This window comes from Myotis yumanensis, unplaced genomic scaffold (genome assembly GCF_028538775.1).
Source record: "Myotis yumanensis isolate MYYU_CA2020_CCGP unplaced genomic scaffold, mMyoYum1.0.hap1 SCAF_5, whole genome shotgun sequence".
In the NCBI taxonomy this organism is placed as follows: domain Eukaryota; kingdom Metazoa; phylum Chordata; class Mammalia; order Chiroptera; family Vespertilionidae; genus Myotis; species Myotis yumanensis.
Window position 1 is genome coordinate 77,192,942 of NW_027223756.1, and position 13,303 is coordinate 77,206,244.

Below are 13,303 nucleotides of genomic sequence, written 5' to 3' on the forward strand. Positions count from 1 at the left end.
GCCTTGGCCATTCATTCCCCAAATGTTTACTGAGTATCTACTCCATACCAGACACAGTGCTAGAAAATCAGTGAACAAAGCAGAGACCCCCTACCCTGATGGAGGAAGACAGACATAGGAAATAAGCAAATGAGATAGCGTAATACAAGGTAGAAAGTGCTGGACTGGGGGGAGTAGAGCAGGGTAGGGCTGGGAAAAGAAGTGATCCACATAGTCCTATGGGGAAAGTGGGATTTCAGCAGTTCTGAAGAAGGTAAAGAGGAGCCAAGCAGACATCTAGGGGAAGAGCATTCCAAGTGGGGAGCACAGCACATACAAAGGCCCTGTGGCAGGTCTGTGCCTGACACGTTGGAGGAAGCCTGTATGGCTGAAGCACAGTGAGCAAGGGGGAGAGAAGAGGTGAGGGCAGAGAGGAAAGGGGGGTGGGATGGAGCAGGACCTTCTGGGCCTCGGGGAGAACTTGGGCTTTTATCCTGAGGAAAGAGAGAACCCTGGAGAGCTGTGGGCAGAGGAGGGGTGGGGCCTGTCTCAGATGTTCACAGGCGCCTTATGCTGGCTGATGAGGGAGAACTGTCAGGATGGGCAAGGGCAGGACCTGACTCAAGCGCTCACGTGCGCCCTCTGGTGGACACCAAGAGGACAGACTGTAAGGGTGAGGGTAGGAGCCAGGGACCAGGGCTGCTCCAGGTGGACCATGATGGAGGCTGGAGCCGGATGGAGGCAGAGGAAGAGGGCAAAGTGGGCAAATCCTGGGTATGTTTTGAAGGTACAGCTTCAGGGAGGTTCCCGGACGGACTGGATGTGGTTGGTGAGAGAGTCAAGGTCAAGGGTAATCCCAAGGATTCTGGCCTGCACCCTTGGAAAGATAGGGCTGCCAACTGAAGGGGTGATGCAGAAGGGCAGCCTGGGGATGGGCTGGGAACATCGGGTCTGGGGTGGAAGGCAAGGCCTGGCTAGTGATGGGTCAGGGGGTGTCATTCGCACAGAGGGGAACCTGAGCGCGCGGGGGAGGGGGGGGGGCGGGGGGGGGGACGAGCAGTGGTTGCAGGCCAATGAAGGATCCAGAAGGCAGGAGGGGACATCTAGCTGTTTCCAGGGCACGTGGGAGTGTGTACAGGAGAGACTGCGGGAGGGGTTGGGCCCAAGGACCCTGCTTTCTAGGAACTGCCTCAAAGCGACAGGGAAGCCTGCCAGAGGGGGACAGGGGTCCGGGGAGTGAATGTCTGAGGTCTTTCAGCGCAGAATCCGCTAGAAAGAGAACATGGGTGGAACAAGATCGAGGGGGTGCAAGAGGGAGGCTGTCCTTGAACAAAGGTGAGAGCCCATGCTCAGAATAGGGGTGACTCTGACGGCCACAAGGGCAAGACTCTCAAGAATGCTGGGTGGGAGCCCACGGCGCCAGGGAAGCCCTCCCCCCCCCCTAACCCCCCACCGAGGGTCTGCAATCCCCCAACCACAGCCCTACTTCAGGGCTTTGGAGACTGCCTGCATCTGGGAGGCCTTTTACCTAGGAGGGTAAAGTTCACACCAGCTTCTCAATGCTCCAAGGGATGCTAATCTCCCTCCCTACGCCCCCCCACTCCCCACCTTCCTCCCAATGGGGAGCATACAGTAAGCATACAGCACGGGAGCCTGTTGGCACACGGAAGCCCTGAGAGCGGGACTCCCCCAGCCCCGCCCCCGCGCTGTCACTGCGCCTTGGTAGCTGGGTAACAGGGCGGGAAGGTGGGCGATGGTGGCAGCTGCATGAGGCGTGGGTGACACTAGGCAGCAAGCATGTCCTGCTTCGGGCAGCCTCCTCCCTTCCCGGGAGTCTAAGGCTGCGGGTACTATTTTGTGTCCCAGCCACTCTGGACTTGCCAAGAACTCTCCACCAAGTCTCTGAATTCACTGGCCCTTTGTCTGTTTCCTCAAAAGGTTGGTGACCTTGAGGCCACATTGGTGAGTGGGGCAGAGCCCACCTGCTGGGGGCCAGCAGTGGGAAAAACCACACGGGCTCTGAGCTGGGTTTAAAAAAGGGCTTATTTAATTAAATACAAGGATAAGGGCAGGCAGGGCAAGGGAGAGGGGTGCCACCAGAGAAAGCACAAGTCCCTAGGGATGCGACCCCCTACCCCCCATCCCCCCGTGAAAGGCCACAGCTACCACTGGCCCATTGGAGGAGGGGGACATGGGTCTCTTCAGGCCCCTGACCAGGGGTCAGACATTAGAGTTCTCAGCTTCCTGGGCCCCGAAGCCCACTGTGGATGGGCACGGCCAGGCCTGGGCATCTAGGGGACATCCACACAGACACAAAGGTGAATGGGACACACGCCCCGCTGCCCTCAAGGACAAGGGCATTCCCCTCTGGGAGAGAAGGACTGAGGGCAGATGGGCCAACTCTGCAAGGATCTGCCCCTGGGCTGAACCTGCAGACAGACCCTCCCCAGCCCGGCTCCAACAGGACCTGAGGCACCCAGCCTGGATCCTGCCAGGCTGAGGGTCCAGGTCCACAACAGTGCCATCCAACCCCCCAGCCCCCAGTCAGGCCACAAGGAAGGCTCTGGAACAAATGCAGATGCCACAAACCTCCTGCAGCCAATGGGGGGTGGGGGGGCAGACAAGCCCTTTTAGGGTTTGGGGGCAGGGAGCCTGGGTCCCTTCCCACTCCAGAGCAGGGGGCTGGATCCTCAGTACCTTGGTCCAAAATGAAATCTAACCGGCTCCACCAGAGGACATGGCATCCACCCCCTCCACCCTAAGCTTAGGTCACGACGACACTCCCCTCACCTCCTTCTCCTGAGGATAGACCACCCACAGTGGCCCTGATCAAAAAAGAGATTGGTGCCTGAAAAAATATTCTACCCGGTCCAAAAACACACACACAAACCCAGCTCTTCCTAGGGGGTTCTGGGCCAGTCCTCCTGCCTCCTATCCTTGTGGGCAGCAACTCAATCACTGGTCCAGGCCTGGCAGCCCGGGGGGACATGCAGCAAGGGGCAGGATGGAGCCAGGGCTCCCACCTCCACCTGCAGGGTGGGGAGGGGTGCATTTAGCCCAGTGGCTGTCTGGTCCCTAAAGGGAGGGAATGATTGTCACGTGATGCTGTGGAAGGCCAACGTTGGGAGCAGGGAGTAGCTGCGGCACCAGCTTCTCACTTACACTAACACACCACACCCACCCAGGGGGGCAGGCAGCACCCCAGCCAGCAGAGACAAGAAAATAAATAAGCCAGCATTCACTCCATCCCCATATCCACATCCCCCCAAAGTGAGGCAAATGCTCTTTGGAAGAACCCTGCTCCTCTCCCACCCTCCCCCATCTCAGAAGCAAAACCCGGACCCCATGGTTACCCTCCCCCTCCCTCTGCCCACCTGCCTCCCGTGGGCAGTGGGGCAGAACCTGTTAACACCTGAGATCGAATACCCGAGTGGGGGACGGCTGGGCCGCACCCCATTTCCCTGACCATCTCCAATGGCTTTCCACGGGGTGAGGAGCCCCAGGCGGGTGGGCCCTCGGTCACCCCTGGATCCTCTATGGCTCTTTGCTCACTTCTTCCCAATCTAGAGAGGGGCCTGGGGCTGATTCCAAGCACTGGGCAGGGGGTACCTTTCCTGCCCCCCTCCACACACATATCCCCCCCAAAGCAGGGAAGTGGCAAAGGGGAGAGAGGAGCACCTGCCAGCCACCCACCTGGGGTCCCAGTGTAGCAGATGGGAAGAATTATAGGTCGTGGCTATTTACAAACACGGGCCCCAGCCACCCACGGGGGGGCGCATATCCAAAAGGTCCAGCTGAGCCCAGTCTAGTCTCAGGCCCCCTCCTTGCTTTCTTGAGGGGATCAGAGGCCTCGGGGCCCTCGGGGGAACGCTGGAAGGGTGCCTGGACAACAGGCATGTTGCTGGTGCTCTGGGTGGGGTGAGATCCGGGTGGGCTGGAGGGGCCCTACAGGCCGGCAGGGGCTGGGCTGGGTGCTGGGCTGGGCGCTGGGCTGCCAGCCAGGCTGCAGGGCAGGGAGTCGCTGGGTGAGGTACTGCGGGCGCCTGGGCGTCGGAGCAGTTCTGGGCGGAAGCCAGGGTGGCGGCGTGCGTGCTTGGTAAGGTGGTCGCTGCGGGTGAAGCGTTTGGAGCAGAGCGGGCAGGGGAAGCGCTTCTCCCCTGTGTGCGTCCGGTGGTGGCGGGCCAGCTCGTCGGAGCGCGCAAACTTCTTGTCACAGCCCGGCCAGTCGCAGGCAAAGGGGCGCTCACCTGGAGGGAGAAGGCAGAGGGTAGAGAGAAGTTGTCAGTGGGTTGAGGTTGGGGGGACAAAGAGAGGGGGACGTCCCATCAGCTCCCAAAGCATCCCGGTCATTTGTCTCTTCCCCACCCCCTAGTTCTAGAGGCTGAATTCTGGGTGTGAATTTAAACCGTGTAAATGCAAAACATAAAGGACCCCCACTCAGTTCACAAACCCCTAATGAATATCCTCGTCCTTGATTTCCTGGGAACTTGCAGTCATTACAGGGCTACGCGCACTCTCCATCGGTTACAAGAAAAACCTACAGAGACTGGCTTCTGCCAGCCCCACCAGCACCACCCTGGTGGCGAGGGTCTCATTGTGTGTTTGCCACACAAGCGCAGGCTCAGGTGCATGCTGGGTTTCTGGAGGGGCTTCCCTTCATGCAAACTGGTCTCACCATCCCCACCCTCACACTGCCCCCCTCCACCCCTCCTCTAGGGGATTCAAGGTGTTAGTGACCACAGTTAAATTCCCTCCTTTTGGAAATGACCACCCAGGGTGCAAAGTGGGTAACATCATCTGGGCAGTTTCCAGTGCCCAACCCCTCGGCTGGCCTTCGTGGCCCCTCTATGTGTGGACGGACATGTGACGGGCCGTCCGGGGTCACCTGCATCCCTGCATCTTCAGGTACAGCGGCCCCACTGGCAGCCCCGTGGCAGCGCCTCCAGGAAGGGGCAGGTGGCAGGGGCATGGGTGGGTCCTCACCCTGCAACTTCCTCTGAAGACCACACCCACTGCCCAAGCAGACTTCGCCCATCCTGCCCACCCCCACCCAAGCCCCACCCCCCCAACCCCGTCTGGGGTCTCCGCTGCCCCACAACCATGCTGCACCCCACCTCAGAATCTCAAAGTCTCAACTGCCAACTTCTCCACAGCTGAAGTGGGGGGGGCGGGGGGGGGGGGGCGGGCCAAGGGCCAGCCTGGACCTCCACCATACCCAAGGCCAAAGGGCCGGGCACCTGGGACCCTGAGGTCCCCCTGGGCATTGCTCCGCCTGATCCCCAGAAGTGTGTGTGGGTGTGTGTACATAGAATGTGGATATGTGTGGGGGGGGGGGGGGGGTAGTAGGGACACAGCCTGGTCAGGGTGTTACCTCCTGACATACACTAAAAGGGTTACTCTGGAACACTTTGGTGACTGGGGCTGACCCTTTTCCTGGGAACACATCCACCGGTGGGGGGCAGGTGGGGGGAGACAGACAGAAGAGGGTCCTCAGCCAGGGGTCAGACAAGACTCCCAAAGCAGGACCCCATGGTGAGGGATACAGACAGAGATGAGCAGGAGACAGCAGGAGGGACCACAGGACAGACCTGCAACCCCGGGGAGAGCAGGGCTGGCATTCTCAGGGTGACCTGGTGACATTAAGCTTTCAAGGCCTGCCCTGGGGGAAAGGGCTGTGGTGGGGAACAGTGGACTCCACAGGGACCCAGCCATCACCCTGGCCCAGGAAAGAGCTGTACTAAAGCCTTCCCTCCCCCATCCCTTCCTCCTGGCCACACATGGACACCCCCGGCATGACAGAAGAGGGGGTCAGAAGCCTAACAGGCCCCCCAGGAGGTTTCTTGTGGGGTACCTGTCAGTCTTGCTCACAGCTAGAGGAGGGCAGCCCCTAGGACAGTGGTGGTGAACCTATGACACGCGAACTCATTTTTTTGGTTGATTTTTCTTTGTTAAATGGCATTTAAATATATAAAATAAATATCAAAAATATGAGTCTTTGTTTTACTATGGTTGCAAATATCAAAAAATTTCTCTATGTGACACGGCACCAGAGTTAAGTTAGGGTTTTTCAAAACGCCAAGCTCAAAAGGTTCGCCATCACTGGCCTAGGAGGATGTGAGCCCAGGTGTCTGGGAAAGGACACAGTGCCACCTTCCCCGGGGAAGTGCTGAGGGGAGAGCAACTGTCCCCAAGACTGCAGGCAGCTGAAAATCCCTGGGGCTGTCCCCTCCACACCCCACCCTCCCCAAACAATCCACAGGCAGGGCCAGCAGCAGCTGGGGGAGGAGGCGCAGCAGGGACGTCCTCTACAGAATCAGGGGGCTCAAGAGGGTCTGGAAAAGGATCCCAACCTCGTCTCAGTGGGGGCGACCACTCAGAGGATGGACGTGGGGAAGGGGAATCGGTACCGGGGTAGGGCTGCTGGCTTCGGACTAGACCTGGATGCCCCTCTGAGGGACACGCAGTCGAGCAGCCATCTTGCAGGACACAGGCGGGAGAGCAGAGGGGAGGAGCCATCCCGGTGCTTTTGTAGCCCGCAGTAGGCTCACTTCCCCATTTGGGGCACTGGGGCTGGTCCCCACCTTCACCCCTCCACCCAGCAGTTCCACCTTCAAAGAGCAGGTTGCAGGGGTGGCGACAGTGCCAGCCAGGGCAGGTGGAACGCAGCTGAAGCCGCTCAGAGCACAGCTGCCGCACACAGCTCACGGGCGTGGCGACACCCACAGCCCCAGCCCTCGCTGCTCACATGGTCCCGCTCCCACAATGTTGGGCAAATGCCTGCAAAGATGCCAGGCCCTGCCACCTTCTCACAGTCCGGGAAAGGGGGAACATTTAGAGACTCAGGGGCAGTGAGGGCACCAGATATGGCCAGTTGGCTGCCCCGGGTATCCTGGCTTGAACGGGTGCTAGGGAGCATGCCATGCCGTGGGTAAGGCCACGGTGGACTTAGCCCTGTGACCGGCTGGGCCGTGGTGAACTAGGGACAGCCAGGAACCAACACGAAGGATCCAGTCGCTCCTCAGAATGGGCTCTCCTTCCCCTGCAGGTGCCCTACCCCACCCCACCCCCGCCCCCTTTCCTGGCTTTTAAATCTTTGTTCTCAGCATCTCCTGGGTGTGATACTGCTCCCCACCCCCAACCTGGGATGCCCAACACATCTCTGGAAAGAGTCTACAGACCCAGAAACTCAAGCTCAGACTTCCGGCTCGAGTTGGGCGCAGCTAACATGTTTTCCCATCATCTCGTTTACCCACCACCCCAGTTTGAAGCTATGACTACTCCCACTTACTTAAAATGATGGTCATAAAAAAAAATAAATAAATACAAATAAAATAATATAAAATGGTCATTTGCAGTCCCTCCCTTGTCCCTCTCCTCCCTCCTGGAGGACCCAGGCTGCCCCAGCTCACTTCCTAACCAGACTGGCATCTTTGGCATAAAGGGGGGCTCTTGGTGCCGGAGGTGAGGAGGCACAGCTCCCACAGTCACCCTCCCCCAGTGTGTGTGTGTGTGTGTGTGTGTCGGAGACCTGATGTTCCGGAAGCATCAATGGGCGAAGGCGATCCACCCAGCCCCCCTCCCTCCCTGGGAGGCCAGCTCCTCACTCCCATATCATTTGCCCAATGCCTGGCCATCTGGGCCACCTTTATCAGGGAGCCTGGGTGGTGGGTGGTTATCACCCCCTGCAATGTTGGGGGGCCCTCCCCCACCCCCCAGCTGGGGCACAGGCACCTGAAGCCAGTTCTAGCTGCTCTCTGCACCCCTGCCTATTGGAGAAGGAGGCTAGGCGGGGAGGGCAGTTCCTGGGCAACCATGCCCTGCTCAGGCCTAGCGATGTCCCCCTGCCTAACCCCAGATAAGCCACCAGTCTCCAGAGCCCCACCTGACCTTAAGAGAGCTCCAGCTCTGCCTGGGGGGCATGGCTACTACCCCCTCCAGGCCTCAGTTTCCCCATCTGCCTCTCCTCCCGGGGCCTCTTCGGTAAACTATAATTATCACCACCACCCCGCCGCCCTGGGCTATTGGATCGGAAAAATGGGGGTCACCCTAGCCCCTGTCCCCCACATCCTGAGGCTTCCCCCTCCTACCCAATTCATAAATCAGCCCCCTCCCTCACCCCCATATAGTGGCCCAGCTCCTCAACCCCTAATCCCTTCTCCATAAACGGATTTTCCTCTGCAAAGCCCAGCTCCCCGCCCCCCCACCCCCCGCCTGTTCCCCCCCCCCTCCCCCCTGCCCTTCGGATTAAATGAAGCCCTTAGGCTGCTCTTCCCCCTCCATACCTCACACCACCACCTCCTCAAAATCCACACCCTCGTGCCCCTTCCCCCACTCCTGCAATCAGGGTGCTGTCCCCTCTCCTGGGACACACCCCTCCCTGCCCCACCTGATCCCAGGGATTCAGGTTCCCACTGAGAAGCCTCTTCTTCCAAGGAAACCTTTTCCTCCATCAACCCCCACGGTTCCAGGTCCCAGGGGACAGGACTGCGCTCCCCAGAACCTTGCTCAGAGTAGGTGCTCAGCTACCATTTCTCAGACTAAGGTAGACAGGGTTTTAGAGTCAAGCAGGGGGGTCTGAACCGCCACCGCCCCCCCCCCCCCCCATGGGACACGGGGGAATGTCTGGGAACATCGACGACTGTCATAACTGGGGAGAGCTCCTGGCACCGGCGGGTGGAGGCTCAGGTGAACTAAGCCCCCTCGAGGCACACATGGCTGCCTGCCTGCTGGGCACTGAGGGCGCAGGCAGGGGAGCCCTCGGAGATGAGGGAGGCTGGGAGAGCATAGACAGCCAGCCTCTCCTCCCGCCCCCGCCCCATCTCCCTGCTCTCACTCTTGTATCCACAGCAACCGCAGTCAACATTTCCCGCAGCTTCCAAAGTCCTTGACCGCCCCACGCATAAGAGCTCTGTGCTGGGCCAGGGGCTGCAGGCAGGGCACAGGAGACCGCAGGACAGCCCTCTCCGCTCCCTGTGCAGCTGGGTAGCCCTGTGAAAAGATCCCAGCGCCCCTCCTGGCCTCTTCACCGCCCCCATGCACCAAATGAAACAGGGATGATGGGGGCACCACACTCACCCCAGTGCCCGTCTGCTCATCTGTGCTGTAAGGCTAGATCAGGATTGGCACTGCCTTTACAGAGAGAACAGACCTGAGTCTAGCTGGGTAGGGGCAGGACTCTCTCCCCAGGGCCCTTGGGAGGACGGCCCAGCAGACAGCTAGCTCTAATTATTCCCTGTTCCTAGCCTCGGGACACCCAGGATGAGCATGGGTTCCCCACCCCCCAAGCAAGCTTAACAGCAGCTGCCCCGGCCACTGGGGGCCAGAAAAACCAAAAGGCCTTCACACAGGCTCCAGCAGGGCGTGGTGGTCCTGGGAGTCAAGGAGACACCGAACGTGCAATCATTAAGCTCACAGGTGTCCAAAATCCTTGAGAAACGTAACCAAGGGGTACCAGCCAAATGGGTCCAGGAGCTGCGCCCCACTAGGTCCTTGCACTGCTGTTATAAATACAGCTCCAAGATAGGGCATCCAGAGCCACAGCTCCCACAGGGCGCAGGACCCAGCACAGAGGGCACTCTGTCCCCGCCACCAACTGCACTCACCCTTGCCACACCCCAACTCAGCCTCTTTGGCCTCAGTTTCTCATTTAAAACAGGGATGGCAATACTGAAGTACTGGCCCCAGCAAGGAGTCCCTCCTCCCCCCTGGACTCAGGGAGATGGTCACCATTGCCTGGGGACCTACAGAGGTTCTAAAGGATCCAAGACACCCTGGAGAAGTGTCCCTTGGGACCCTGGCCACCCCCTTCACTCCATCCAGAAAGTCTGACAGAATCCAGGGGGCAAAATCAAACCAAGTCAGGGCACTGGGGGTCCCCAAAAGGTTCTCAGAGAACAAATACTTCAGGCCAGAGGTGGGACAGGTGGAAGGGCACAGTGATAAGTGAGAGATGGGGTCCCTCTGTCCCCTCTGTCATATCTCCGTCAGCGGCCCCCACCCCACGCTGTTGAGCCACTGAACTTAGGTACCGACCCACTGCCCAGAGAGGCACGTCCCCATCTTCACGGACCCCCTAAATGTCCCTCCCACAAACATGAGGATACCACTATCTTTAAAAGCAAATAATATGCAGCAACTACACAGAGAAAGATGGTCACTCCTTTTAAGAGCATTTAGACCCCACCCAAGTCCTGTCCTGGCTGTGCTCACAGGTGGGCAGAGCCTCCATCCCCTGAGAACAAGGGACAGGACCTGAAGGAGCGGTGGGAAGAGTTCGGAATGGGGGGGGGGGCGCTGCCAGCACGCATGTGGCATTTGAGGTCTGGCCACTGGCCTGGGGCTGCCTGCTGTGCGTGTCCGCCACACGAGGGGGAACCTGCTTTCCTGCACCCTGTCCACGTGTTCCAACAATGGGAACCTGTCCACTGAGCCAAGGCCCGCCATCCCTGATCCCCAGCCCAAACTCACAGCTTGGTGGGCTTTCTCATGGTGGAGGGTGGGAATCTATGGGGAGAAGAGGGGCCCACGGCAGGATAAGGGGAGAGGGTGACAAAATAAAAGGGTGGCCAGAGCCCCTTGACTCCAGGCTCCCCTAGTTGCCCCACCACCCCCTGGGCTGAGAGAGGTGACAGTGTCCCAGGAACCTACTGCACAACCCTGTGCACCTTCCGGGTTCTGCAGCAAGTGGGGGCAACAACACCCTAGAAACACGGTGGGGACCTGATTCCTCCAGGGAGTCCTCCTCTCCTATCTCTCTCCTCCCCAGACCAAGGTCCCAACCCTCACTCTCAAACCCCTGTCTCCGCCTAATTAAAACACCCGCCCCCCCATCCTGGCCCCGTGCCAGGAGCGGCGCCTTCCTCGGAGGAGAATCCACAACGCTACCGCGCAGACCCGGACGCGACTCCCCCTCCCTCTCTACAGCTAAGGAAACTGAGGCAGGGGCAGGGGAAGAACGAGATCTCAGAGCTGGGTGCTCCAACCACAGTGCACACCACCCAGACCCGAACGCCACAGAAAATAAAATAGAAAGCAGCCGCTGGAAGAGGGGGCTGCCTGGGAGCCCCGAGCCCACGCCACGGCTGCGCGGCGCCGCGCTCCCAGCGAGCCCCTGCCGCTGCCGCCGCGCCCGCCATCCGCGCGCCACCCGACCGCGTGGCCGCCACGCCCCCTGCGCGCGCCCCACCCACCGAGGCCCCGCCCTCCCGGCAGGCGCGGCGGCAACCCGGGCGCGCCCCCCACCCCGCCCCCGACGCGCCACGCAGTTTCGGGGTCCCGGCGGGGGAGGGGGCCTGAGAGGCTGCCCTGGCGGGCCGGACTCACCTGTGTGCGTTCGCAGGTGCGATTTGAGGTGCGAGGACTTGTAGTACGCTTTGGCGCAGCCCGGGAAGGGACAGCGGTGGCTCTTGGCGGCGGCAGGCGCGGCGCCGGGGGCGCGGCCGGAGGACGGGGACGAAGCGGCCGAGGAGGAGGAGGCGGGCGAGGCGCCCCCCGGGGCCGCCGTGGACCCGCCTCGCAGATCGGCCAGGATACTGGCAGCCAGCAGGTGGGGCGCGGCGGCAGCTCCAGGGCCCGAGCCGGGGGCAGCCCGGGAGGGCGGCGTTGGCGGCCCCGGGGGCCCGGGCGGGGCGGCCTCGCGGCGCGGCGCGCGCACATCCAGGCCGGCGGCGGGGCCCGCGCCCTCGGGGCCCGGCCGCCCGCGGTGCACCACGGCGCCCGAGGAGATGGCCATGAGCACGTCGGCTGCGAAGTAATCTACGCACGCTACCGCCGCCGACATGCCGGAAAAGGGCGCGCGGCGCGGACCGAGCAGAGGTGGCGGGAGCGGTGCCCGTCCGGCCGGCGGCGGCTGCTCGAGTGCGGGAGGAGGAGGAGGCCGGTGCGCGCCGCCGCCGCCGCCGCCCGCGCTCAACCCGCCCCGCCCCGCCTGACGCGCCCTGACGCACCGGAGCCCGCGGGGGCGGCCACGTCCCGCCCCGCCCGGAGGACGCCCCCTCGGGGCGCCGCGGCCACGCCCCCAGCCCGGCGCGCCCTCCAGCGAGCCGCACGCTGCCGCCTGGGGCGGGGTCCGGGCGGATGGAGCCGCCTCCCTGGCGCGCCCCCTCCGGCCCGGGAGCGCGCCCTGGCTTTCGACCCTGTGCTCTCCTTCCCACGCGTGGTTCCAGGCCTGGAGCTCGACCCCTGGTGCGCCCCTTCGGCTACTGCAAGGCCCCCAGTTACTCCGCAGAGCGCCCCCTCAACCAGAGTGCCACGCCCCTCCTTCCCCGGACTGTTCCGCCCCCTTTCGGCGCACCCCTCCCTTCGCGCGCTCCCCGCCCCCTCGCGGGCGCGCCCATCCCACGGCGCGGCGCGCGGCGAGCAGAAGACCGCCCCTTCCCCAGACGCTTCCACCCGGGCCCCAGCGCGCCCCCGTTCGCGATGGGGGAGGGCTCCACACCCCACGTGGCTGGGTGGGGGTACGGAGGCGGCCAGCCCCGCCTCCCGGCCACGTGCGCGACCCTTCCCCCCCCCCTACCGGGCCTAGTGCCCTGCTTGACTGCGCGCATCTGTGTCCCCTCACCGCCTTTGGTGGTAGTCCCCAAGCTGCACCCTGAGGCCCCCCGGGCCTCCCTGGCCTAGGTACCGGAGGAGTGGGCCGCCCCACCCCCCGGGTCGAACGAACCTGTGTTCGTTCCTCTTTTTGCGCCCCATTCGGAGTCACTGCTCGCCTCATTAGGGCTGAGGATTGGTGTGCGTTCGGGAGGGCGAGGGGAAAGGGGTTGGGAAAAGGAACCCACTAGAATCGCAAAAGCTGGGCTCGGGGCGCCTTGGCGAGGCAGAGCGTCCGGCCCCGCCGAGACACGCGGGTCGCGGACACCGCTCCCCGGCGCTGGGCAGGGATCCTTGTAGCTTGAACGATGAAAGTGTGGTCTCTCTAAGCTCCCGAGGGTGTCCGGACCAAGTTTAATAGCTGGGGACGCAAATGGCCGGGGCCCGCAGCCCCAAAGTGGTGGGTGCAGGCCAGTGGGCGACCACGCCCCCGCCCCTTCCTATGCCAGCGGTAGCGGCGTTGCAGTGGCCTGAGCGGCCTCCAGGGGGCCTGCACGGCCTCCCTGCCAGGTTACAGTCCCCAATGCTAGCTTGACGACCTGCGTGTGGACAGGGGCCGTGACCCTGGCCCCATCCCGGAACTCTATTCCTTACCCTCTCCACCCGCAACTCCTAACTGACCTGATACCGCTGAGTTCCTCTGCCCACAGGCTAGCCACTGTCCCCTGGGCTCCCGCCCCTTGGTACTAACTTGTGGCGGCCCGGAGGGAAAAGGGGAATGGAGAGTTGACTTCAG

The 13,303-nt window shown here is 62.1% G+C and overlaps 1 protein-coding gene across 1 annotated transcript; it reads right to left on the reverse strand.

Annotated features, from left to right (window-relative positions):
* Positions 1-2,004: 2,004 nt before the first annotated feature.
* Positions 2,005-11,830, reverse strand: KLF16 (KLF transcription factor 16). The gene is made up of 2 exons (XM_070415707.1): positions 11,302-11,830; positions 2,005-4,226 (listed from the first exon to the last, which is right to left on the reverse strand). The coding sequence occupies exons 1-2, from the start codon at positions 11,756-11,758 to the stop codon at positions 3,925-3,927; spliced, it is 759 nt and encodes a 252-aa protein (XP_070271808.1). The 5' UTR covers positions 11,759-11,830; the 3' UTR covers positions 2,005-3,924.
* Between the last annotated feature and the right edge of the window lie 1,473 nt (positions 11,831-13,303).

Coding starts and splice junctions, on each gene's coding strand:
- KLF16 (XM_070415707.1), bottom strand. CDS start 11,758: ATGTCGGCGGCGGTAGCGTGCGTAGATTACTTCGCAGCCGACGTGCTC. Junction 4,227..11,301: donor GCACCTGCGAACGCACACAG/GTGAGTCCGGCC, acceptor TTCTCCCTCCAG/GTGAGCGCCCCTTTGCCTGC.